The following is a 24,447-nucleotide window of genomic DNA, read 5'->3' as shown; positions in this document are numbered from 1 at the left end:
CATACTCACAGAATATCCCGTAGTTAGTCACTTATTTTATTATTTTGTCTATTCAGTAGGGAAAAGAAAACATGATTTTCTTGGTAAAGCAGACACACTGTTTGAGAGCAGCAGTGGTGAAGACTATATTTATTCTAATATTTTTAATTAACCGTTTTTGGAATTAATAGTAAGCCAATATGCCCATTATCTGCAAAGGACTTATCAAAGACCTTCAAAAGACACGAGGAAATTCTTCTCGCCATACTATGAAACAGTACGGTAGGCCTGGCAAATCTTTAATGCTGGCAGTATTTGGCCTTCATCCTTACAGTCCTGGGATACTACTATTAACTTATTCCAACACATAGATTTGAAACTCATATGGGCAATGTAAACTCTTGCTATCTGCCTTTATGACCACGTGATATATATATGCGCATATACATATCCTATACGACGGGCAATTGTTCTTTGAGACAGATATTTGCTCGTTGATATGTGTGCGACTTCTCGAGCAGAGACATCCTGGCACAAAGGGGATCATAATTTTTGCGGGAGGCCCCCAATCGAGCAAATGGTTTAGTGAGCACATATAACCTGAGGTTACCATATCGCACCATATTAATCTTGGGTAACTTGTAAGTCTTACGCATTAATATCGTTTTCAATTCCTATCTAAATAACTCTGTTTATTGTGAAACATAAATTGTGAGTAACTCATAAAGTTAGAGTCAGAACTACCATATAGTTGCCATTGATAGACCACGATATTAGAAGCGCTATAACGAAATAATAAAGAATAAAAATGATAAGGAACGTAACTAATATTGCAAGGACCAGACTCCTAACGAGACGAGTCATGCAACAGCCTGCGAGACCAATTTTAGCTGCTACTAGGACTTTCTGTAATAGCGCTGTCGTTAGGGAGAAGAAGCTGAGTAGGGTACCATTGACAGGCAGGCCCAAGGGTTCTGAACCGGAGCATGGTATTGAGACGTCTAACTCCATTGAGTTTTCAACTGGTAAAGCCATTGCATTATTTCTAGTTGTGGGTGGTGTTTCTTACTATGTTTTTACCAATGAGAAGAAAAAGCTGGAAGCTCGTAAGGAAGCTGAGGCCAATCGCGGCTACGGCAAGCCCTCATTAGGGGGTCCTTTCACACTTGTCGACACGGAAGGTAAAGAGTTTACTGAGAAGAATCTGCGTGGCAAGTTCAGCATCGTCTATTTCGGGTTCAGCCATTGCCCCGATATTTGTCCCGACGAACTAGATAAATTAGGTGAATGGCTAGATGTTTTGGATAAGAAGCACGATATACATTTACAGCCCATATTTATCACGTGTGATCCAGCTAGAGACTCACCTGAGGTGTTGAAGCAGTACCTGAGCGATTTCCATGACGGTATAATCGGATTAACAGGTACATACGACCAAGTGAAGCACGCGTGCAAGCAATACAGAGTGTACTTTTCTACACCACCAAATGTGAAACCAGGGCAGGACTACCTGGTCGACCACTCCATATTCTTCTATCTAATGGACCCAGAAGGTAACTTCGTCGAAGCACTAGGTAGAAACTACGATGAGACCACTGGGGTAGACAAGATAGTACAACAGGTGAGGGCATACCAGCCTGAGTCAGAGCGCAACAAAGCCAAGAACTCGTGGCTGTCGTTCTTGAATAAATAAAAGAGATATACGAAATCCATGTAAATAGATTATAGCAACTCATTTCCATTAATAATATAAACAATATGCAAGTCAAAAACGTCCAAGCAACAGATCACAATTCAAAAAGGGGTCACATGATCAATCTATTCAACGCCTACACGGGGATAGAAGGCTGAGAAGAGTCCCAACGGCCATCCGCGTATCCGCCTTATCCGCCTTACCCGCCTTATCCGCTATCCCACACAAACTTCCATCTGCCCTTTGACAACAAAAAGAAAGAAATGACACGAAATAAACATATAATAGAAAATACTCAGAACATACCGCACCCCACTATGTTTTAGCTCCCCGGGAATATCTCCAAAATAATGTCGCACATCACAGTAAAAAAAGAAACAAGAGAATGTATTTCTTGAAATCTCTTGCTTCCCTCTCCCTTTCCCCCCCCGGCTCAGTATGTGGGGGGGGGGGCGGATTGCACTCTCTACTGCAGATAAGATAATCTAGGAGAGATCTCTGGCATCTTGTGCACAGTTTTTTTAGTGGAAACCGTGTGCAACTAAGAAACGCCCATACATCCTGCAACTCTGAGAATAGTCAAAAAGAAATAACGTAGCTATATGACGTACGGATAGTCTAGTAGCCTCGACTGTTGGGAGAGAAAGAACGGGGGAGGCGGGGGGAAGGGGGCAGATGGAAGTGCAGAAGAAAGAGCGAATTTCTTAGCCCACGTACTTCACGATACAATTTCTCAAATGTCACTTCGTCCTTAATAGTGATCTTCTCTTAACAGCAAATTTCGCCATTTCTTTTATTTGATTGTTTTTTAAGCCCATTGCTTGAAAGGGAAGATTGATAGCTATAACATTGTTGGGGGAGGGAAGTTGCATTAGCATTTTCTTTGTCTTCCAGCGTATATTTATTGCTTTGATATAAGGATAGATATTTTCTAGGCGAGAGATAAATTTTTTTATTTGGCTCTTTGACTATATAGATAGGCATTGTTTTTCTTTCATTTCCTTGAAATCATTTGCTAAGTTACAGGGAATTTCGAAGCTGAGCTAGAAAGCGTGGTATCTGATAGCTCACATAATGTCAAACTCTTTACTATGGTTTACCGGTGTGATCGGTTACGTGATACAGACTAAATGTATATCGACTATACAGTCGAGGCAAGTTGTTGCTACGAGCGCGTCGGAACAGGATGCAGCAGGCGTGGATACAGGTAACACTTCAAGCGGTACGTATATACTCACGCTGTACCTGACATTCATATATTTCGCATCATGGACTTTCTTGATGCCTATAGCTAAAATGTGGAAAGAGTTCAAACAGAGTACCGAGCCTGATCAGGCAGACCTGGTGCCCATTGTCGAAGGGGACGAGGATCCTGAACACAGAAACACGAATAGAATGCTGTTGCAATACTACCAACGCCAGGCTAACAAGAACAACCAAATAGTGTCGTGGAGAAACTTCACCTATTTTTTGAAGCTGATAGTATTGACCGCTTTACTGATCATAGCTCTGGTCACTTATAACTTGGCCCTGTCCATGTCACCAGCTTTTGACGTGGCTCTGATCCAAAACACTTCGATCTTTGAAATAGTTACTTTGTTGTATGGTGTCTGCGGTTTGGCAAGGAGACAAAACGTCTTCAGAAACTTCATTATCATGCTTACTGCTCTGATTGGTATTCTGATCATATCATACACCAAAGCCACCTGCGATATGCTATCTGGTAAATTATCTATTAACAAAGATACAGGCGAACTATCTGATCCTTTCTTATTTGACAGATTAAAGAGTTCCTTGCTATGTGGTCTGGGTGCTTTGACTATTGGTCCATTCGCAGTGCTTTGGAACCGTTGGTTTGGTGGCCGCTCTCGCAGCTCGAGTGTGCTCACAAAAACTTTGCCACAATCTTCTGTTTCACATTCGCTGTTGGAACACATCAAGGCCAGAAATGCTGTCAACAGTTTTGTCAAACAATGTACTCATCTATCTTTCATTGGTTTGGTCGGTATGATTGTCTTATTTCCATTCCTGCCTGCCATTCCAACGTCAAGCGAAACTGTATCTTTTCTTTACAGCGATAGAACATTCTGGCTATCAGCTATGGTTGGTATTGTATTTGGTGTAATCCCATGCTTATTATCCCTATTATTGTTGAATAGAAATGCCTCTCCTGAGTACTTGACCACATGCAACTTGGGTGCAATTATCTTTATGGGTATTAGCGACTGGATTAGTGAACCAACTCAAACAACCATCATAAGATGGGAAGTGATCGGATACATTATTTTGACCATTTGCTGTTTAATCCTGAGCTTTACATTTAATGAGAAAAAAATGCAGCATTAAATTTATGGGATAAACAAACTTTTGTTTAACTATTTTTACTGATATAACTTGAAACCCTACCCAGATTCCCATATTATCTAACAGGACAACATTCTAAAAGATTAATATGTGATGTTGACAAAACACCTCCATTTTATTTGCTTTCAATTCTAAAACAATACTCATGTTATGATGCCTTGCTGGACTGCTCAACCTCAATGGCCATATATTTCTATCTATGACCAGGTTGTTCATTGATTCCAAAAACATTTATTATCTTTTGAAATTTCAGATTCACGTTCATTCCTTTTATATCTAAATTTGCATCACATTTCTATTACATGTTATCCTCCGTGATCTGTGCCGAGAAAGTAAATGGGCAATAACCTTTTTTATTCACTTTTTTTATTCCGTTATGAACCATTGTTATTATAAATATACTTTTTTTACTATATATTTCTCATTCGCGATTGTTATGATATCAATTAAAAAAATACTCTTTCATTATCAAAATGCATAATTCTACCTGGATAGCTTTTTGCCTATTTATTAGCATTTTCATTATTATACAGTGTAGTTTTATAAATATTTACTTAGTGTCATATCTTTTCACCTAACAGGGGAAAAAAAAAAGAATCGCTCAAATAGCAAAAGTCAAGCGCTATATAATCACGAGTTCATATATATTCTACGGTTTTTCATTTATAACCTGTCAGCACATTTGGAATATATCTGTCCAATAGATTTAAATTCCTTCTTTTCTAACAGACCACTTTCAAGTAGTTTTTTATTGAGTCTGAGTACGATTTCGATGATTTGCTTTTCGTTGAAGTTTATTAATATAGTGGATATGATGCTTTCAATTGTGATGCCGCGCTCATTGATAAATGTAGTGTAGTAAAGGTACGTGAAAGATCCCATCAAAATTTGACAATCAACTCTGTCGGTAATACCACCATGTCCTGGAATGGAATGACCAAAGTCCTTGACCTTGAAAGCTCTCTTCAAACCTGAAGCAAAGAAACCACCAAATGGAGCGACCAGAGAAGCAAAAGTAGCCAAATTCAAGGCGTGGAAATAAATTGGCTTAACGGTAATGACGTTGATACCGTACTTCTCAGCGATAAATGGAGGTGTCTTATAGTCTTGCTTCAAAAATACTGGATTCAAATCACAAGTCAGGTTGGAGAAGAAGTTGGTGTGCAAATCTTGCACTGGACATGTCAGGTACATGTATGGTGACAACAATCTTGTTAAGATGATACTTGCAAGCGCAGTGAAAAACCAAGCACCTAGGAAACCTTCTAAGGTCTTTTTTGGAGATATGGCAATTAATTTAGTACGTCCCAAAGTAATCCCACAAAGGTATGCAAATATATCATTTACAATAACCAATCCGCATGGCAATAGGAACCAAAATAAACCATTTAATACATTTTTAGTAACTAAGTAAGCTTGAGCAACAACAAATAGCATAACCATGTGCGTGATACAAAGGGAGGCAAATTGAAATTTCAAGTGACCCTTTCTTAAACTGCAAACGAATAATACCACACCAAACACGTAGAAACAGTAACAAATAAACTTGTGATGTTCAACAACCATTCTTAATAAAGTGTATTTGTAGAATGCTGGTTCCAAGAATCTGAAAAGGGAAGAGCCTTCCAAGTAATAAATGGTAGTAATTAAGAAGTACCAGTTTAGAGTCTTTGTTAATGGTAAATCTCTTTCACGGCTTGATCCACTTGTCACAGCTATACATTCCATAAATATAGCAATTTGACATAACAAAATCAGCATTACACACCAGATGTGGCCTGATGCCAAAACGGCAAAAAATCCTCCGATCATAATGAATGTCCATATCGTTCTTATTAGAAAGTTATACTTTCTACTTTCTGGTTTCTTTTCAGTGGCGTCTGTGGCAGCATTACTTGCAACAGTAGCTGCATTGGCTTTCTTGGTAGCCAGCCTTTTAGCGTTACTCTTCTTTGCCATCTTAGAACACTTCCCTCTTTGAATGCAAATGGAATAGTCAGAGATTTAGGAAGTTCACCTTACAAAGAAGATATATGAATAACCTAGTCTTCAAGTTCAATCTCTAATGATTTTTAATATGTATATACCTAAATTAAATATGCATGATGTCTAACTACATCATTATGGTACTTCTTTGTTTTTTTGCAACTTTTTGCAAAATTTCCATGTGAAGTGAAGTGGATTTGGAAATTTTCAATGTTTTTTTTTCTTGAAATCAATTCATAGTTTGGGCGATGATCTGAGAAAGTACCGTACACACGGCATTGATTTCCTTTAAAAATTCACGTCTTCTATATGGAAAAATCAGAATTAATCAAAAATTGCGATGAGCTTCGGCTATAATGAGATAAAATGAAATTATCATGTACACGCATATATGATTTATTACTATTATACACTATTATTACAACACTGTTCAGAAGAGCACTTGAACATCATAGTATTTTGTGAATCAGACTTATAAATATTGTATCCTCCCGACAATGATCATGTCTGCCGACTATTGCCCGAGGATATCATTTTGGATCGTTTGATAGTTTAATGTTATTGTTTTAAGCTATTGTACAAATCAGGGAAAAAAATAGAAAGAATATGTTGGTGAAGAATTATGCTAATTGGTTTTCCTATGTCGCGAATGACTTCAATGCAAGCAGGAAATACTCTAATTTTACGATTGACATTTAATATAAAGAAAAAAGAAAATTTGCATGCTTGGAGTATCCTAATGCATGATGAAGGTAGCCTCATTCTTCTTAGTTCTTGAACTGGCGTCAATACCAACCGGCTTGAAGTTGTAACTGATTTTGACGTCCAAATCTCTGTTATTTTGCTTGTTTGGTGCACAAACTAACTCACCTTCAAGAACATCGTTAGTTTCACACTCTAGGTCATCTGGAAAGTAGAAGACAGTTTGTTTCCAGTGAGTGTATGGAGCATGAGCACCAGTGGAAAAAGTTACCGGCTTTTGACCCTTTGGTGCAGGAAATTCAATGTCAAACCATGAGATTAGACCACTAATGACATCCTGCCTCTTGGCTTGAACTTTAAACTTCGATTTGAATGCAAGATCGGCGATTGTTACTGTGTTTAGATCGAATTCAATTAATTGACTTCTCGTAGTGTTGACAGCATTTCTTTCAACAGTGTCAACAATTGGCTCCTTCATAATTAAAGGAATGAATGGAGAGTAATCAAATCCATATACATCATGCCAGTAGTTAATCTTTTCGTCCTTATACTGAGCATCTTCCAAACCGGCAACATGGATAGAACATTTGTCCGGGAAGATTAAACCGCCTTCAACAAGGTAACGGTCTCTTGCATATAGAACTGTGTCTAACATAGACTCATATAGAAGGAAATAACCCATCCACTCGGAGATGATTATATCAACCTTTGGGAAAGGTAATTCAACATCTTCCAACTTACCACGTAGTAAAGTAATCTTGTCGGAGAACCCGTTCAGTTCAACCAAATTTCTAGCCATTTCAATAATACTAGACATATCAACACCAATAACATGTTTAGCACCGTTTTTAGCGGCGAACATGGATAGAATACCAGTACCACAACCGACATCTAGGACAACCTTATCCTTAAACATGTCCTTGTTTTGAATTATAGCGTTACGATAGGATAAAGTACGAACGGTATCTTGCAACATTTCTTCATGAATACCGTAGTGATCATAGGAAGTGAAATAATGCTGCTCATATTGGTTCAAGTTCTGCTTGTCTGTTGCAGACTCAGCGACTGTAGTCTTACTCATAGTTTGTCTGAATTATTTCTTGATCTTTTATGAACAAAGACTCGATTTGTGGTCAAAAGTACAGATAAGCAACTTAAGATATAAATTGAAAAGATTGGAAAGAGTAACCATATTTCTCTTGACTATTCTTTGCTGAAATGTCTCATTAATATACTACCTAGGAATGCGATGAGCTTTGACAATCTGAAAGAAAAAATTTTCCATTGTGAGCTTCGGGAGTTCTGTGAAGGAGGGGGTAGGGGGAGGAGTGATGAATTTAAAGATTTTGAGAACAAGAAAGCGTTGAGCAATGCAAATCAGAAAGTACAAACGCAGTGAAACCCATTCATTATCACTAAACTGTAAGAGGATATTAACTTTACCGATTTTGATACTAGTTGTTCGTGATGTAACCATATTTTATTCAAATACATAGAAAGAAAATGCCATTATATATTACATGGAATAAAAGAGCAAGTTAAAACAAAAACTTGTGATGTGATACCTTTTATGTGTAGATTCATGATTACATTTCATGGAGCGATTCTATGTAGTTCCCATGGGTCATGCTCTGTTTTCCTTTCATATACGAACCTATCATGTAGACGGCTTGGCCTTCCTTGCCAAAACTCAATACGCAAAGGGACTACTCTCAAACCACCCCAGTAGTCAGGACATGGCACATCTTCGACACCTTTAAATCTATTCTCATTTTCTTGGACAATATGTTCCAACTCATTTCTATCTTTCAATACAGTGGATTGAGGACTAGACCAAGCACCTATCTTCGAACCACGAGGCCTAGTTTGAAAATACCTTTCTGATGTCTCGCGATTAACATGCTCTGAGAAACCTTCAATACGGATTTGCCTTTGCAAATCTCTCCAAAAGAAATTAATAGCAACGTTTGGATTTGTGGCAATGTCATGTGCTTTACCACTTGTTTTCCAGTTAGAATAGATGGTAAAACCTCTGTGGTCCAATTCTTTGAACAATAACACACGAGATGAGACTCTTCCACTGGGAAGTTCGGCAGAAGAAAATGTGATTGCCTCTGGTAGTGTCTCTCTGGGGTCATTCTTAGCGTCATCAAACCATTCAACAAATTGATCAATTGGGTCATCTTTCAGTTGACCCTCATTCAGCGAGTACTTATCATATTGATAAGTTTCTGGTGCAAATATAATTGGTTGCTGCGTGGTCTCCTTCTCAGACATTTTTGATGTAATATGCTTAATTTTATAGTTATTTTTCTGCAAACAATAAGAAATAAAACGAAAGTTTAATTTCTTTAATGAAACCTGCCTTCCACTAAAAAAATAGATGTTTTTACAGATTGATTTATATATCTGCATCTGCAATGGTCTATTCCTCAACATAACAAAATTGATATTACTCATCGCTGAGACACCCTGGCCCCTTCAATTCACATCCGATTTTCAGCAGTGACAATTTGCAATTAAGCACATTGAGCGAATTACGTCTTAACAGGGCACCCGAGACGCTAATTTGACTCCGTTTTGACTGACGAACCAGTTATAACTTACAACACTTGATAGTCTTCAAAAAAGTTCCTTATTTAAAAAGGCCTACAGCTAATGGTTAATCCTTTACCATTTAATAAAGTATTTGCTACTTGGGCATGCCCATGATCAAGACTCGCAATTTTAGGTAACTTGATCTAAGTGGGACGGGCAAGATGACTATTATAGATAGATTCAAAATATACATGTCTGAAAAGCTGTAGAGTGAAGAAAATCATAGAGTATGATACATCAAGAGATGTATCAGATATAAATCACTGAACTTGAAGCTTCTCGCCAACACACCACTAAAATTTATGATGCATGGACTTATTCTTCCAGCTTAGAGAGACCGTTTGCAAGTAGGTTAAATGCAGACAGCCAATGATACTGGATAATCGATATGCTTACGATAGGAATAGACATAATCGGTAAGATCAATCAGACTGAAGTTCTTCAGAAATCCTTTTCATTCAATAACAACTTTAGCCTAACTATCTACCACTAAAACCTCAATGTTATAATAAAATTCTGGTTGGAAATAGCTTTCCTCGAGAGGCTATGTAAGAATTTAAATCGAACTGAATAAATTTGCTTATTTCATTGACCTGAATTATTATTATTTCATCTTATGTATTCAGTATTTTTCAGCAATTTATATAGTTAGCAAAACATCATCATGAAAAATTTTTCTCGTGACAAAAAGGCATTCAATTCACACATATCAAATTCGAGTTGGTTGTCGTGTTTTGTTCAATCGAACTGACAGTATCTCACCATCATGAACCATAACGTAGCTTTTTAACGACAGGTACCATTGGTTACCAATTTTAAGTAGGGTTTTGTATTAACCGCTATCGCGTTTAGAGACGTGTGTAAGTTGCATGTGGTTGTATAATGTTAGAAAGTGATTGGTGTTTATGCGGATCACAGGTGCATACGCATGTCCTCGTGGTTTCTTTCGTCACACTCCCATTTCTGGCATAATATACCATATCATGTATCTTTGGAAACACAGTCAATATCAAGCCATGGTTTGACATTCTTTCACTCCTGGGCTTCCATTGCAGAGTGTAGGCACTCATATAAAAGATGATGAGCTATGCACAGGACGCAAGTAAAGAGTTGAAAATTCCAAAGAGGTTTTTAAGCACCTAGGACTTCAATTTTATGCTTAACATCTATGTTGTAAGGAAACTCCCAGGAGGGAGGGATTTACCAGTCAGCACCCAGACCCCACAGTACCCATAGATCTGTAATATCTGATTATTGGCTAACCTGAATCTTCTGTGAGCATTGGTGGAGTTTGTTCTTGATCTAATGCATGCAAAACAAAAAGTAATTCAGGAAAACCTATCAGAGATAGATCATGCTTTGTATGCCATGTCACCATCAGATTAGGTCTTCTTATGTTCCTCTTTTATGAGTTCAAAACATAGGTCCTATAACTTTGAGTTTATTATGAGAAACATTTGCAATATTCCGGAGCATTGTTGATTGATAAATGGAACTACTAATAACTATCCAACGCTGTACTTTGGTTACCATGGGTTTTTACTAGTTAATGCATAGATCTGATTATGGGTTTAGCGTCAACTACTCTTTTCATAGTCCTTTGTATAGCTTGAATGATGAAGGCTCTTATTTTCTACAACAATACTCTGGTATGACCAGATACGCTGGAGTGGTCCATCACAATGACATCGCAACTTTCATGGGAGAGCATCTGAGAAGCAATATCTATTGAAGAATGATTTTCGCATTCCTGCTTTTTTCGTTTTTCACTGATAAAATGCTGCATGCGATTTTTTTGTCTCGTGCGGTGCTTTCTTAGAAGACTAGTTCTTTCATGATAGGTCTATAATCTTAACGAGCTCAAAAACGCTATATCAGTACGTCTGTTTCTTAGTGTCTGTGGTTTTGTTGACTACAGGTGCGTAGGAACAGCGATTGTTTATCTTTTTTGGTCTCACACGAGGTTTCTTAGATAGCAGTTTTAATTGTGATGACATAATCAATATTCATTATAATGTATGCGGGCTGTAAACACTATGTAGTGTTTTAATGAGCGAGGTGTACTCGAGATTCTAATACTATTTTAGGGTTGATACCAATGGATATCTATTAGCTTTTTTCGTCAGATCAACATCTCTAAATCATCAATAGCAGTCTTTGGAAATAATCGACTTGCACAAGGAGCAACAACTCTGCCATATGAGAGAGCGCGCGCTCAGAGTTAGGAGTGAGGAACATTGCTTTTGCATATACATTTAACAATTTTCATTTTGATGATTGTAATTATTTGGAACATCCAATTGCAATGTATAATATTTCCGGTATACCCCTTCTCTAATGTCGATCTAATGAGACTAATTAACTATTTCCAGTGGAATTAATGTTGTGCTATTCTGATTATATCACAGCATAGATCAATAACTTTGGCTGTAATATCCTGTGATGAGAAAACTAGTAGATCTATTCTTGGTAACTGAACACAATTTCGAATGTTTACTATTTGACTCGTGTTCGGCTGTTCGCTACTTATAATGATGATTAACTTCAGGTATTTTATGTTAGTTGGTGACTGGCATCACTACAGGAGGATAGAATATTTATTTTCATTTTTGAAAATGTTATATCCTTCTGACCCTCAATCGTATGTGTTTATTGGGTTTTGATACGATCCGTTAATGTATTCTTACATGTGAATACAGGAATGGCAAGAAAACTCATTCACTTGATATTTGACTGTGTTTCACAAAATCTACAAACACTTTTTTTTTGGATAATTAACCAGTGTCTTCACATTCGGTAATATCCATTTAGCGGTATATTGGAAGTTTGCATGAGAAACAATCATAGGTAAATGTTAACGCTTTTTGGATTCATCTACTAAAGCCATCATTTCCTGTTGTTATACTTTCAAATCAATTCTGCTTACAATTTTTGGAAAATTCAATTTCTCGCACTACTCTTTAATCTCGAAATATAAGGTAGTAGTTGAAAGACACACAAAAACTCTTAAAAACGTAAAATAATTCCATGACTATAGGACTTTCAGAACCAATAATCTACAAAATTTAGAGAAAACAATGTTGGCCGTCTACGTCTTGTTATCTTAGAGATATTTCTTGTGTGCGCAATACAATGTGGTTTTGGGATTATCAATTTCATTATAGTACCGCAAACATTATGCGCGGTACTGCAACTGAAATAGATAGCTGTAAACAACTTTAGTCACGTGACATTTAACCAATCATATATAAGTACATGCACTTCTGAGTGAAAGGGTCGTAGTAAAGACACCTGAACGTCCCTTCTTCTTCGAAGATCGGAAAAACGAAGAACATCATTCTCAACGTCAAGCTATCTGCAGTGTGTACTCTGTAACTCATGTTTTCTTCCAATAGCAATTGGGGGAATGGCAAAATAGAATGAATAGTCTCATCCGTGACACTAGTAAATGTTTCTTAAACAAATAATCCTACCTTAAGCTTCAATAATATTTAGCCATCATAGTTTGTTGACTTCAGAGTGGTTATATTATCGGTGACCATCAAGTGTCTCTTTTGAATTTGTTTCTTATTGAAAGTTTTATCTGCCCTTTATTAAAGAGAGTTAGAATAGAAACTTGCAATATACTGCTTGATATAACTGTATAGGGTGCCTAAGGAAGAAGTTTTGAGACAAAGTGAGGAAGCTGTATCATTTGTGAATTCAGAATGTTGTCTAGAAATATTATCAATGGTAGTAGGTCGATTGCCTGGGCATCGACCAGAAACTATGCCACTTTGAAAGAAGTTGAAACTAGATTGAAGTCCATTAAAAACATCGAAAAGATTACAAAGACCATGAAAATTGTCGCTTCTACTAGATTGAGTAAAGCTGAGAAAGCCAAACTAGCTGCAAAGAAGATGGATGCTGCTGACAAACAATTTTACAACAACGCCGAGACAAAACCTTTGGAAGCAGAGGGTGAAACTCCTAAAGAATTGGTCATTGCCATCACTTCGGACAAGGGTCTATGTGGTGCTATTCACTCACAATTGGCCAAAGCAGTCAGAAGACATTTAGCTGAAGCTCCACAAGCTGATGTCGTTACTATTGGTGATAAAATAAAGACCCAACTATTGAGAAGCAATCCAGATAATTTGAAGTTCTCAATCAATGGTGTTGGTAAAGAAGCCCCAACTTTTGAGGAATCTAGTTTGATTGCTGACAAAATCTTGACCGAATTGAATGCTGGTATTTATCCAAAGATCTCTATCTACTACAATGATCCAATAAGTTCTTTGTCATTTGAACCTACTAGCAAGCCAGTTTTCAATCCAGAAACAATTGAACAATCCCCATCATACAGCAAGTTTGAAATTGATGCTGACAACAAGGTATCCCGTGACCTTTTTGAATACACTTTGGCTAACCAAATTATGACCGCAATGGCCGAGGGTTATGCTGCTGAGATTTCAGCCAGAAGAAATGCTATGGATAACGCTTCTAAGAATGCTGGTGATATGATCAACAGGTACTCCATTCTATACAACAGAACTAGACAAGCTGTTATTACCAACGAATTGGTGGATATTATTACTGGTGCTTCATCTTTGGAGTAAGTGCTGTAAATTTATTATAGTCAAATCTATTGTCATCAAAAAATTTGTTGAAAAACAACACTATGAAAATATATTCTGCAAATACTTTCATTTCTCATTCGAGGGTTTTTTTTAAGCAAGTCAGGTTATAGAAACAATATATGACACATATTCTTAAAGGAACTTGTTTCATAAGCCAGAATACAAAAATACACCCAATACTTAAAACTACATGTATATTCTAAATACTGAAGAAATTGAATAAAAAGTAATCTTATCAATATTCAAATCTTTTGAAGCAAATATCCGGTTTCAGAAGTGTTACACTTCCGTAACCGCCATTTCTTTATTATCATGATTCATAACATAGGGTAAGGGCATGTTATTCATAAGTTACATACTTGAAACTTACCAGTCTTTGAATAAGTCAAATAGATAATATATCATATAAAAAGAAAGGTATTCACAAAACTAGTTCTCAAGTACCATTATGCTATTATGTATTCATCATATTACAAACTGTGGTTCAATTAACACTATAAAAGAAATTGAGTAAGAAACCAAACAAACATAATAGTAACAATGATAACTCTATCAGCATTATTTTTCATTGCAAAGCGTATGCCTCGAATGATTGTACTCCTCCTAACATTTATTAATATATTTCTATTGGTTTTCTTATTGGTCGGGTGCTATAGCCCTTCCCACATCAATACATATCTTAGTCGGTTCACATTTGCTTCTGATTCGACATTGTATCCTATGATTAAACAATCTTTTACTCACAACGCAAAGACGACTGGATTTGAGAATGTCGTGGTTAAAGTTGGATATTTACGTACCTGTATTGACAAAGTCCCAAGAGTTTATAATATGGATAATAACTCTATTGCTACAAAATGCTATTCTGGTAAAACAATCGAGAATGAAAGCATTTATAGTGATATTACATTGCAATTGTTCAATGTTCCAAAATCGTCACAAAGTTCAAATACTACAACATCAACACCAGTAACACTCAATCTGCTGGAATTAGCGCAGATTACCGCAGCAAAAGTTGTACATCCGCATCTTTTGATAGCTACTGTTGCCTTCACTGTGCTTGAGTTTATCGGAATGACATATTATTTGATCCCATTATTGCCATTTAAAAACTGGATAAACATCTATAATATTGTTTTGGCTAGTTTGTTGTTATTGCTTTGGACTATTGGTGTTATGTGGGAGCATGTCGCAACAAGAGCCACTGCAAAGCTTATACCTCCAGCAAGCCTTGGGATAATAAAATCACATAGAGGAAGAAAAGCAGCATCTATGGCGTGGCTTATCTTTTCCTTCCAATTGATCAATACAATTCTTTTATGGTTTCTATATATTAGAGACCGCAAAAGTGAGGTCAGTGATTTGGACCTAGATTTGAACTATAATTTTTCTACTAATAGTTCAATGACAGAAAAGACTTAAACTTTCATTTGTAAAATATACAAGGCCCCTATTCTAGATATACTGTTGCAATTGAATTGATTGTATACATTTTTCTTCAAATGTAAGTAGGATTTTTAACCATTGTCGTTAACCATTCTGGAAGGAAGAGCGTAGGAAACTCGAGAAATTCGGACAGAAACAAAAAATAACGCGAGTCTTCTCAATCTAAAGTTGTTATTGAAAAATGTGCCTTTTATATAAACAGGTCTGACAAAATTCATAAGTTTGACATAAATTGAAGTGCTATAAACATACACCTGTTTTTGAAATTTTTTTTTATCTCTATTACATTTCTCATAAAGAGAATAGAATATTGTTTACTGGGGAAGTAGCTAAAGAAATTTATAACAGCTAGACTTGGCTTCGAGTATTGATTGAATTTTTGAATCTTCTACCATCCACTTGGAGCATCCTAACGAGAGTTCAGGTCGATAACTTTTTTGTTTGATAGATTTACCTTTTTTTTCTGGTTTTCCTGTTATATTACACGCTTATTGGATTTTTTTGCAAGATCTTTCTGTTTATAGTTAATTTGCAAGACGATTGTCAACATCATTATTTTTTTGCACATAAGACATGCCTGCTCCTTTCAAAATTATTATCTTCCTAATTGGCAGAATATTTTGGGTGCTGTTTAAGCTTGTTAAAATCATCCTCTATCCCATCAAGGAATTACTGTCATGGTCCTTAGGTGATTGGTTTAATAGACTTGATGCTGAAAATCACATCAGGGAAGATATTTACATCATCCCATATTTTTTCAAAGCTGTCTTTCAATATATTTGGTCGGTCAGGAAGCATAGATTTCAGTGCTGGTATCAATTTGAAGAACAAGTCAGAACTAATGGCCATCGTCCTTTGATTTCATACCCAAAACCACTGGCTGAGAAAGGTGAATATGAATTACAAACTTATAGCTACAAGGAAACCTACGATATTGTTTTGAGACTTTCTTATGTCATGAAAAACAGTTATAAGGTTAACGCTGGTGACTACATCGGCATTGACTGTACCAACAAACCATTATTTATGTTCCTATGGTTGGCAAGTTGGAACCTGGGCGCTATTCCTGCATTCCTAAACTATAACACCATTGGTAGTCCTTTGGTTCACTCATTAAAAATTTCGAATATAAGTAAGGTTTTCATAGATCCTGATGCTAGTAAACCTATCAAACAAACTGAAGAAGAAATTTTAAATGCAATCCCAGGTATTCAGTTAAATTATCTACAGGAACAAGAACTAATGGCCATCTTGAACGATGTGAATTCTCCGCAATTCTTACAAGATCCTATAATAAGATCTCCAGAAGGTCTAACAGACTTCAAGCCTGCTATGTTGATTTACACATCCGGTACTACTGGTTTACCAAAATCTGCAATTATGTCTTGGAGAAAAGCGCATGTTGGCTGTCAATTATTTGGCCATGTTTTACATATGGATAACACAAGTACAGTTTTCACTGCAATGCCTTTGTTCCACTCAACAGCAGCTTTATTAGGTGCTTGTGCTATTTTATCCAAAGGTGGCTGTCTTGCAATTTCCAACAAATTTTCTGCTACAAACTTCTGGAAACAAGTTTATCTAACTCAAGCAACTCATGTCCAATATGTTGGTGAAATCTGTAGATATTTATTACACAGCCCTGAGAGTAAATATGAGCATATGCATACTGCTAAGATTGCGTATGGTAACGGTTTAAGACCCGATATTTGGCAAGATTTCAGGAAAAGATTTAATCTCGAAGTTATTGGTGAATTTTATGCGGCAACCGAGGCCCCATTTGCAACAACCACATTTCAAAGAGGAGATTTTGGGGTTGGCGCGTGCAGAAGTTATGGTACAATTATCAACTGGTTCTTGCAATATCAGCAAACCCTTGTTAAGATGGATCCAAATGATGACTCCATTATTTATAGAAATTCAAAAGGCCTGTGTGAAGTGCCTGATGTTGGAGAACCAGGTGAAATGCTTATGAGAATCTTTTTTCCAAGAAAACCTGAGACTTCTTTCCAAGGCTATCTAGGGAATGAAAAAGCTACAAAATCCAAGGTTTTACGAGATGTTTTCAGAAAAGGCGATGCTTGGTATAGATGCGGTGATCTCCTAAAGGCAGACAAATACGGTCAATGGTATTTCCTTGATAGAATGGGTGACACTTTTAGGTGGAAATCTGAAAATGTCTCTACTATGGAAGTTGAAGATCAACTAACTACTGCAAGCAAAAATGAGATAACGCAAGTTGTTGTTGTTGGTATTAAAGTTCCAAAATATGAAGGTCGGGCTGGTTTTGCTGTACTAAAATTGAAGAACCATGATTATGATTCCAGTGAGAAAATAAAACTACTCAATAACTGGTTATCAACCTTGAATAAGACCTTACCCAAGTATGCACTACCATTGTTTGTTAAATTTGTAAGAGAGATTAGAATGACGGATAATCATAAAATCTCGAAGAAAGATTATAGGGATCAAAAACTTCCACACGGTTTAGACGGAAAGGATGAAATTTTTTGGCTAAAAAATTATAATGAATACAAACTTCTAACAAATGAGGATTGGAAAGACATTGAGAATAATGTTGCAAAACTTTAGTTTCAAATCTATACCATCTGAAGCCATATTCTGTTCTTATATTTGAGATTATTTTATGAACTCATATTAAATTTACATAATACATATGCAATTACATTTACGGAAGTAAAAATAGAATGCCTCTGTAAATGATTATGCTATCAAAACATCACATCAAGTCAAAACTAATGTAGTTCCAAACTTTCATACTAAATTATGGAAATGATAATACGTTGGTAATCCAGGAGTGACAATACAGTAATGAATATCAAATATATTAGGCTAAATTAAAATTTTGTGCGAACTAAAAAATAGATCTGACTATCCAGTACGTCAATAATACAAAGCAGAAAGGAATTATAAATACAGGGAAAAATTCATAATTCTTAATACTACAATCTACCAATACAGATTCTTGATTATCTGTCATGTTTTCAAAAGTACCATGTTCATAGAAGTATTCCATCATCTTGTCCTTCTCCTCCCATACTTTAAACAACCATTCAATAAAATCAATTTCATCATCAATTGGAATATCAGATAATTTGAATGATCTAACATGGATATCAACCAACTTTGGGTATTTTCCTCTAAAAAATATATTTTTCAAAGAGTAAGCATCTTGTCCATATTCAGTAGATAATATACCAGAGTAACCAATTGTAGTATCATAAACTACATCCACACTATTTCTTAATTTTTGCAAACAAAATCTTAGACCAGTGGCCCTTGGTAACAATACATGGCGATATGGGACTCTTCCAATTTTTTCCGCATAAGCTTCATTCACTTTTCTGGTATGTGCACTCAAATTGGTCCCTTCTGGGAATAAAATCAAATTATAAGGCCATTTAATATTTCTTTGGGCAGAAGATTTCATGTCCCAAACCTCCTCACCATCAGAATTAACCTTAACAGGTTTGTTACCCGATATAGGTCCACATCCCAATGAATCAGCCTCAATTGCGCTTAAATGATTACTCATATTTACTCTGTCGTACGCCCATTTCCTATTCATGAAAATAAAGTTGAAATTTTCCATACCATATCCCAAGACAGGGATCTTTCTCAAGGACTTCTTAAGCATAATAAAGACATTACCAGCCTTGTCACCTGCATAGGCTAACCACCATAGGAACACCCAATCAGTGTATATTTGATGATTTGAAATAGTTATGGATCTTTCCAACAAATTGGCTCTTAATCGCCCAGAAGAACTATCTTGGTAGAATGTACCCTTGGGAATAGAGCCATTATCAGTAGTAACACGTATCTCACAGGGTGCAACAATCCTCAATATGGATGTAAGTAATACAATAAACTGTTTCTTTGTGTAATTATAAACATGTGTTAGTCTGGTCTTATTTTGACTAAATCTCAACTTCGCAGTGACTTGTATTACTAGCAACACTACACAACAACTGAGAAACGAAACCACTGATACCACTGGCACAATTGTCCGCCTAGCGAACCCAGTTTGACCTTGTTCTTTCCTCATTCAGTGTTTGTTTTTGTAGAACTATCAGATATATGAGATTTAGGTTACTATTGTTGCAAAATTTAAAATATATTTTGTGAAAGCTGTTAATAAAATACCAAATTTCTATAGTTTTTTCTATACTTTATGGTTGGTATCAAAATTTATTGCTAGACAGTGCCCTTTGTAAATCTTCGATGCTTCGAATATTATTCCCCTTAATCATATAATAAAGACCAGTCATATAAGACGATTATGAGTGTTGAAGTTATATAATAGTCTTACGATGTAGTGCGTATCGAAAACAATTAGCAATCCATTATATTCTATCAGAATAATGACTACTTTCAATTAGATTAATATATTGATAGTTTTTATGTCTTATACACAAGAAGTTTATAATATCAACAAGTATGCAAGTAAATAAAATTGCGGGATAAATACAACGCTTATGATGACCAATGCTATTTCTTTTTTGGCTTTTCCAAGATAAGAGAAATAGCTGTGTTACAACTGGCAAGTAATCTGGTGTAGTTTAAGGCATTTCTCAAAGTCAAATCAGTGGTTATCCAAGGTTCAACAAGTCCAATGGCGCTACAATCTTTAGGTTTTTCCTGAATGCTTGTTTTGACCAATTTAAAGTCTGTCAAATTCGTTATCTCGCTGATAATATCCCCAGCCTCAAACTTTGACAAGCCTTCTTGGTTTATAATTGATCTCTCCGAATATTGACGTATAATTGACATTATGGCTGAAACTGCAGATTTGGTTAATAATGATTCACTGCTTGACGATTTGGTTAGTTCTGCCAAGTGAGGAATGGACTTACAGAGGGCAGAGCCATTATTGGGAATAAACCCATCCGCAATAGCGCGGCAAAGAAAATTGTTGAATAAATTGTCCATCTGATTTCTTCTTTGCTCAATTTCAAACTCATTGTAGCCACCAACATGCAATGTCACCGTTTGCTTCAAAAATTGTGATTCCTTATCTCTCAATGACTCGGGCAAATCATCATTATACAAATATGATTCACCAGTGGTAGCTTTTAATGATTCTATCGAACCGTAATATTTATCAGCGCATATCTTACTGGGAATTTCATTACTGAAATGGGGTGAATATATGCTGTCAATGCCTTCAGGAAGCTTCAAAAATTCCTGCAAATCTGTATTTTCTTGAATTGATTTGTTGCCGTAGTCCTTTGAATAATAATTTATTATGATCGTTCTGTGATTCTTTTGTTGCCTTTTGCATTTATTATTATGGATAGTTATTGCTGTTAAAGCATCACCTACACATTCACCAGTCACTAAAAGAAGAAGCTTCTTGTCCATTTTTTGTAAGTAATGCAATGTGGGTAAAATTTTATTAGCTTCCCTTAATGTTCCATCATATACTAGAACACACATTTGCTGATCAATGGACACTAACTTTTTCTGTGGAAGATCAAGAGAGCGTAAATAGAGTTCATTCTTATCGATAACACCAGAGCTCAATCTACATCCTTTACTGAATTCAACCTCATCAAAAGTTTTATTCCCTTTTACTACCCTAACAATATCATCTGAATTTAGATTATAGTTTAACGCCTCTAATATTTCTTTGGAGGTTTCAAACTCTCTTACATCGTGCACTAGTCTTCCCACTAAAGTTAGTATATCATCTGGAGAAGTGACAGGTATCTTATTCTCTCTTAGGAATTGTCTAACTGTATTGATAGCCAGCTCAAACCCCTCAATGGTTTCTTTCTCGGGATATTTGTTATAATGACTCAACATTTCATAAGTTAACAAACTTGCAAGTGGATTTATATTGGCACCATTTACATCCATAAAAAGATTCAGCCCTATGGTTGCTAACTTAGAATCAAAATCTTTACCAGTATTACCACTTTTTATCTCATTGACTGCAGATGAATCCAAATAATCCCTAATAACCTTCTGAAACCTAACATTATCTTTTGATGAAACAAATTGTGGGTATGTCTTGTATTTGCCCTTATGAAGTATATTTCGATGGTTATAACTGCTCTCCAAAATCTGATTTAGTCTGCCTATCCCAGAGATCAGTTGCTGACGAATTTTTTGATCATTGAGGGAATGAACTGGTGTGTGGATAGTCTTCAACCCACGTCGTAGTATTCTCACAATTGTCGTCATTACAGTGTCTTGAAGCTGTATTATAGCCAATCTCCTAATGAATCAACTGCTTCTGTTGACAGTACTAGTAGCCTATTTTTTAACAAAGTTTATAATATAGCTTATAATCTTTAGATCTTTTTTTTTGTAATTATATGTGGTTCATTAAGTTTATGTCCTCTGAGAATCATAATGATCGTGAAATTAAAGCTAAAAAAATATACATGGAAAGCAATATCGAAATGGATGAATAGATTAGCAGATAGTAAATTAGTCCTATTCATAGATTTAATACGTAAAGTAATGATTCTATGGCATGGTTAGAGATGACTTAATGCCACTGAATATTGACATAAGTCAAATTAGTATGACTTTAACTTCAGAGTAAAACCGGGTATAACCGGTAATCCATTGAATATGGGAAGTTCATAAAATGACCCACATAAGTTATTCTTAGGAACTCCCATTATAAGGTCCACGGGTGCAAAATAACATATAGTAAGATACCAATGAACCCTTACCGTTGGAAGTAAACGATGGATACATGTGAATATAATATAAATCATCAAGCGGAAGCCATTTCAACATCTTCCCTTGGTGGTATATTAGCCTCTTCTAAGGCATCGTAGTTTCCCGCCTCGATCTCTTCTTGTAACTGTCTGTACCTTTTGATCTCAATCTCCTTGAATAGTGGTATATGTGGTTCATTAATTTTGGTGCGTTGCAGTAGTTGGAATTTCTGCCGACACATCGGGCACAAGCCCTTTGATGTAGGTGTATCTACCCATCGACTTATGCAATGAACATGGAAATTATGGCCACACCTTCCCAATACTATCGCACATGATTCACCTGGATACCTGCAGTTCGGGCATGGTGCATGATAGCTAGCCCTACATATACCACAAACATCCTCATCCTCATCAGCCATAGACTCATCCAATCTATCTTCATTCTTTGGGATATCCCAAACCCAGTTAAATACTCCATGAACTTCAGTGAGCTCAATCCTCATTGTTCTTAATGACTATCCAGCGTGCAATCTCAGTTATATTTGATACTCTAATTTAAATATTTACAAAAGTATGAAATATTTCTTATTTCTGTTTTGTGTTGTTATATGTGCTTTACAAATCAGCTTGATTCAAATCCAAATACAGTAGAGAAGAAAGCATACAAATGCTAATTATCAATACAAAGGCCCACGAGTATGTCTATATACTTGTTGATGTTTATGTAGAAGTGGTATGGTCCGTTTATCATAGCTAATAATACCAGTATATAAATATAGCTCGATACCATACCAAGTGCCATTACTTATCGTTTAAATATATCATTTATAATCATCCACCAGTCTTTATCACAAGAATAGATTCTCTTTTCATTAACGATATCTCTAGGAGGGAGCCTTTCCTCCTATACCTTACTAACTTGTAATTCTCCGACTCCCCATTCTATCAACTTTGACTCTAGTTCGTTACTGTTATGCAAGGCTAACATGTCATCGAAACCACCTTTAGAATCACCATTGGCAATCAAATTTGGTACAGTATTTCTCCCCGTTAGTTTCTTGATATAGCTATACAACTTATCTCCGTTAGGGTGTTGGTCAACTTCGACAGCCACGTAAGCTGGATCAAGTCTATAGTTCTTATCGAGTAGCTTCTTTAGATTCTTACTGAATGGGCAATATGACTTACTAAAAATAACTATTGGTGCGGATTTAACCAGCTTTTGGAACTCCTTAGCGGGACTGTACTCCGCATCAGCAGCTTCCTCGGCATCTTCTTGTCCTTCCTTATTTGAAAGAGAATTTGAATTTGAATCGGTTTGGTCCTTGCTGCCAGGTAGCTGAGCATTTTCATTAGAAGTACCTGAGTTACTAGTGGTATCCATGGCTTTATTCCCAGCTTCAGCCTTTTCGATGTTATTAGTGTTACCATTCATCTCAGCCTCCATTATTGGTGGCCCTAGGTTACCACCACCCTTAGAGTTTCTACTACCAGGACCAACCTGTCTAAAGGCTGAGTCGGCACTAGAGGGCCCGCTGAAATGCGATAGGAAATATAGAATTGTGAAGAGGACACCCGTCAGCATGAACAGGCGTCCAATCCTTTTACTCAGTATGATTGCCATTGCTAATTTCCACTCAACTGCCGTCCTGGATGTAGTATATTTAACTTACAACTATGCCATTGATCTACGATCAGCTTCTTATATATCAGCCAATTGTCCACCAAACACTAGGCCTACGAAAACATTGTATTTAGTTCTTCCGACTGGGACACAGATGACGTAGTTTTTGTTTTTATTTGCAGTGAATGATTTTAGAGTTACAACTATCAAGGCACAGCGAGCACGACTTACAAGCCTTGAATGAAACTGGTAAATGAGACTACGGGGCAGTAGAGACGTCTCAATTATAAACAGTAGGATGCACAAAGTGTACAAACTGTAAAGAAGATGCTCTACACCATTTGTCTGCTTTGTAAGGCCAAGGTCGCACTGCCAAACATATTTCAGAGTCTTTATCCACATGGGATATGGCACCAAATAGGTAAGCAGTGAGTAGTATTTCGTTAATTAAATAACCTCGTTATATGCTTTTTTATAATATATCAATTGTATACCACTGTAACTACAAGCATTTCATTGCAGATGTGTGTTACCAATGTGTTGCTAGCACGACGCAAGATAAATAAATGTATCTGTTTCACTTTATGACTCTTGCCAGCGTTGTGACTGGCACACATGCACTGATATGCTCAGGATTAGATTTACTAGCTCATGTGGAGAAAAACTTGTTACAGTACGCCACAATTCAAATTCTCTAATTACTTACAGAAAATATGCTCGTTATGCTGTTCTTGG

At 36.3% G+C, this 24,447-nt stretch overlaps 12 protein-coding genes across 12 annotated transcripts; 5 read left to right on the top strand and 7 right to left on the bottom strand.

Moving 5' to 3' along the window:
* Positions 1–787: 787 nt before the first annotated feature.
* Positions 788–1,672, top strand: SCO1 (Cu-binding protein SCO1; the record flags this gene model as incomplete). Its single annotated transcript, XM_447458.1, has 1 exon — positions 788–1,672. The coding sequence occupies one exon, from the start codon at positions 788–790 to the stop codon at positions 1,670–1,672; it is 885 nt and encodes a 294-aa protein (XP_447458.1).
* A 1,074-nt stretch (positions 1,673–2,746) lies between these two features.
* On the top strand, positions 2,747–4,018 carry CSG2 (mannosylinositol phosphorylceramide synthase regulatory subunit; the record flags this gene model as incomplete). Its single annotated transcript, XM_447457.1, has 1 exon — positions 2,747–4,018. One exon carries the CDS (start codon positions 2,747–2,749, stop codon positions 4,016–4,018), a length of 1,272 nt encoding a protein of 423 aa, XP_447457.1.
* A 681-nt stretch (positions 4,019–4,699) lies between these two features.
* CDS1 (phosphatidate cytidylyltransferase) lies at positions 4,700–5,995 on the bottom strand (the record flags this gene model as incomplete). Its single annotated transcript, XM_447456.1, has 1 exon — positions 4,700–5,995. One exon carries the CDS (start codon positions 5,993–5,995, stop codon positions 4,700–4,702), a length of 1,296 nt encoding a protein of 431 aa, XP_447456.1.
* Positions 5,996–6,758: 763 nt separating this feature from the next.
* Positions 6,759–7,805, bottom strand: HMT1 (protein-arginine omega-N methyltransferase HMT1; the record flags this gene model as incomplete). The annotated part of the gene is made up of 1 exon (XM_447455.1): positions 6,759–7,805. One exon carries the CDS (start codon positions 7,803–7,805, stop codon positions 6,759–6,761), a length of 1,047 nt encoding a protein of 348 aa, XP_447455.1.
* A 512-nt stretch (positions 7,806–8,317) lies between these two features.
* PDX3 (pyridoxamine-phosphate oxidase PDX3) lies at positions 8,318–9,001 on the bottom strand (the record flags this gene model as incomplete). Its single annotated transcript, XM_447454.1, has 1 exon — positions 8,318–9,001. The coding sequence occupies one exon, from the start codon at positions 8,999–9,001 to the stop codon at positions 8,318–8,320; it is 684 nt and encodes a 227-aa protein (XP_447454.1).
* A 4,028-nt stretch (positions 9,002–13,029) lies between these two features.
* Positions 13,030–13,920, top strand: ATP3 (F1F0 ATP synthase subunit gamma; the record flags this gene model as incomplete). Its single annotated transcript, XM_447453.1, has 1 exon — positions 13,030–13,920. One exon carries the CDS (start codon positions 13,030–13,032, stop codon positions 13,918–13,920), a length of 891 nt encoding a protein of 296 aa, XP_447453.1.
* A 561-nt stretch (positions 13,921–14,481) lies between these two features.
* FIG1 (Fig1p) lies at positions 14,482–15,363 on the top strand (the record flags this gene model as incomplete). The annotated part of the gene is made up of 1 exon (XM_447452.1): positions 14,482–15,363. The coding sequence occupies one exon, from the start codon at positions 14,482–14,484 to the stop codon at positions 15,361–15,363; it is 882 nt and encodes a 293-aa protein (XP_447452.1).
* Positions 15,364–15,960: 597 nt separating this feature from the next.
* Positions 15,961–17,979, top strand: FAT1 (long-chain fatty acid transporter FAT1; the record flags this gene model as incomplete). The annotated part of the gene is made up of 1 exon (XM_447451.1): positions 15,961–17,979. The coding sequence occupies one exon, from the start codon at positions 15,961–15,963 to the stop codon at positions 17,977–17,979; it is 2,019 nt and encodes a 672-aa protein (XP_447451.1).
* A 283-nt stretch (positions 17,980–18,262) lies between these two features.
* On the bottom strand, positions 18,263–19,456 carry CST26 (putative acyltransferase; the record flags this gene model as incomplete). The annotated part of the gene is made up of 1 exon (XM_447450.1): positions 18,263–19,456. The coding sequence occupies one exon, from the start codon at positions 19,454–19,456 to the stop codon at positions 18,263–18,265; it is 1,194 nt and encodes a 397-aa protein (XP_447450.1).
* A 443-nt stretch (positions 19,457–19,899) lies between these two features.
* Positions 19,900–21,597, bottom strand: TCM62 (Tcm62p; the record flags this gene model as incomplete). Its single annotated transcript, XM_447449.1, has 1 exon — positions 19,900–21,597. The coding sequence occupies one exon, from the start codon at positions 21,595–21,597 to the stop codon at positions 19,900–19,902; it is 1,698 nt and encodes a 565-aa protein (XP_447449.1).
* A 544-nt stretch (positions 21,598–22,141) lies between these two features.
* On the bottom strand, positions 22,142–22,591 carry APC11 (anaphase promoting complex subunit 11; the record flags this gene model as incomplete). The annotated part of the gene is made up of 1 exon (XM_447448.1): positions 22,142–22,591. The coding sequence occupies one exon, from the start codon at positions 22,589–22,591 to the stop codon at positions 22,142–22,144; it is 450 nt and encodes a 149-aa protein (XP_447448.1).
* A 401-nt stretch (positions 22,592–22,992) lies between these two features.
* On the bottom strand, positions 22,993–23,712 carry GRX7 (glutathione-disulfide reductase GRX7; the record flags this gene model as incomplete). The annotated part of the gene is made up of 1 exon (XM_447447.2): positions 22,993–23,712. The coding sequence occupies one exon, from the start codon at positions 23,710–23,712 to the stop codon at positions 22,993–22,995; it is 720 nt and encodes a 239-aa protein (XP_447447.2).
* Positions 23,713–24,447: the final 735 nt, after the last annotated feature.

This window comes from Nakaseomyces glabratus, chromosome I (assembly GCF_010111755.1).
Source record: "Nakaseomyces glabratus chromosome I, complete sequence".
Classification (NCBI taxonomy): domain Eukaryota; kingdom Fungi; phylum Ascomycota; class Saccharomycetes; order Saccharomycetales; family Saccharomycetaceae; genus Nakaseomyces; species Nakaseomyces glabratus.
The sequence above is the reverse complement of the archived record's forward strand: the minus strand, read 5'-3'. Positions and strand labels throughout refer to the sequence as shown.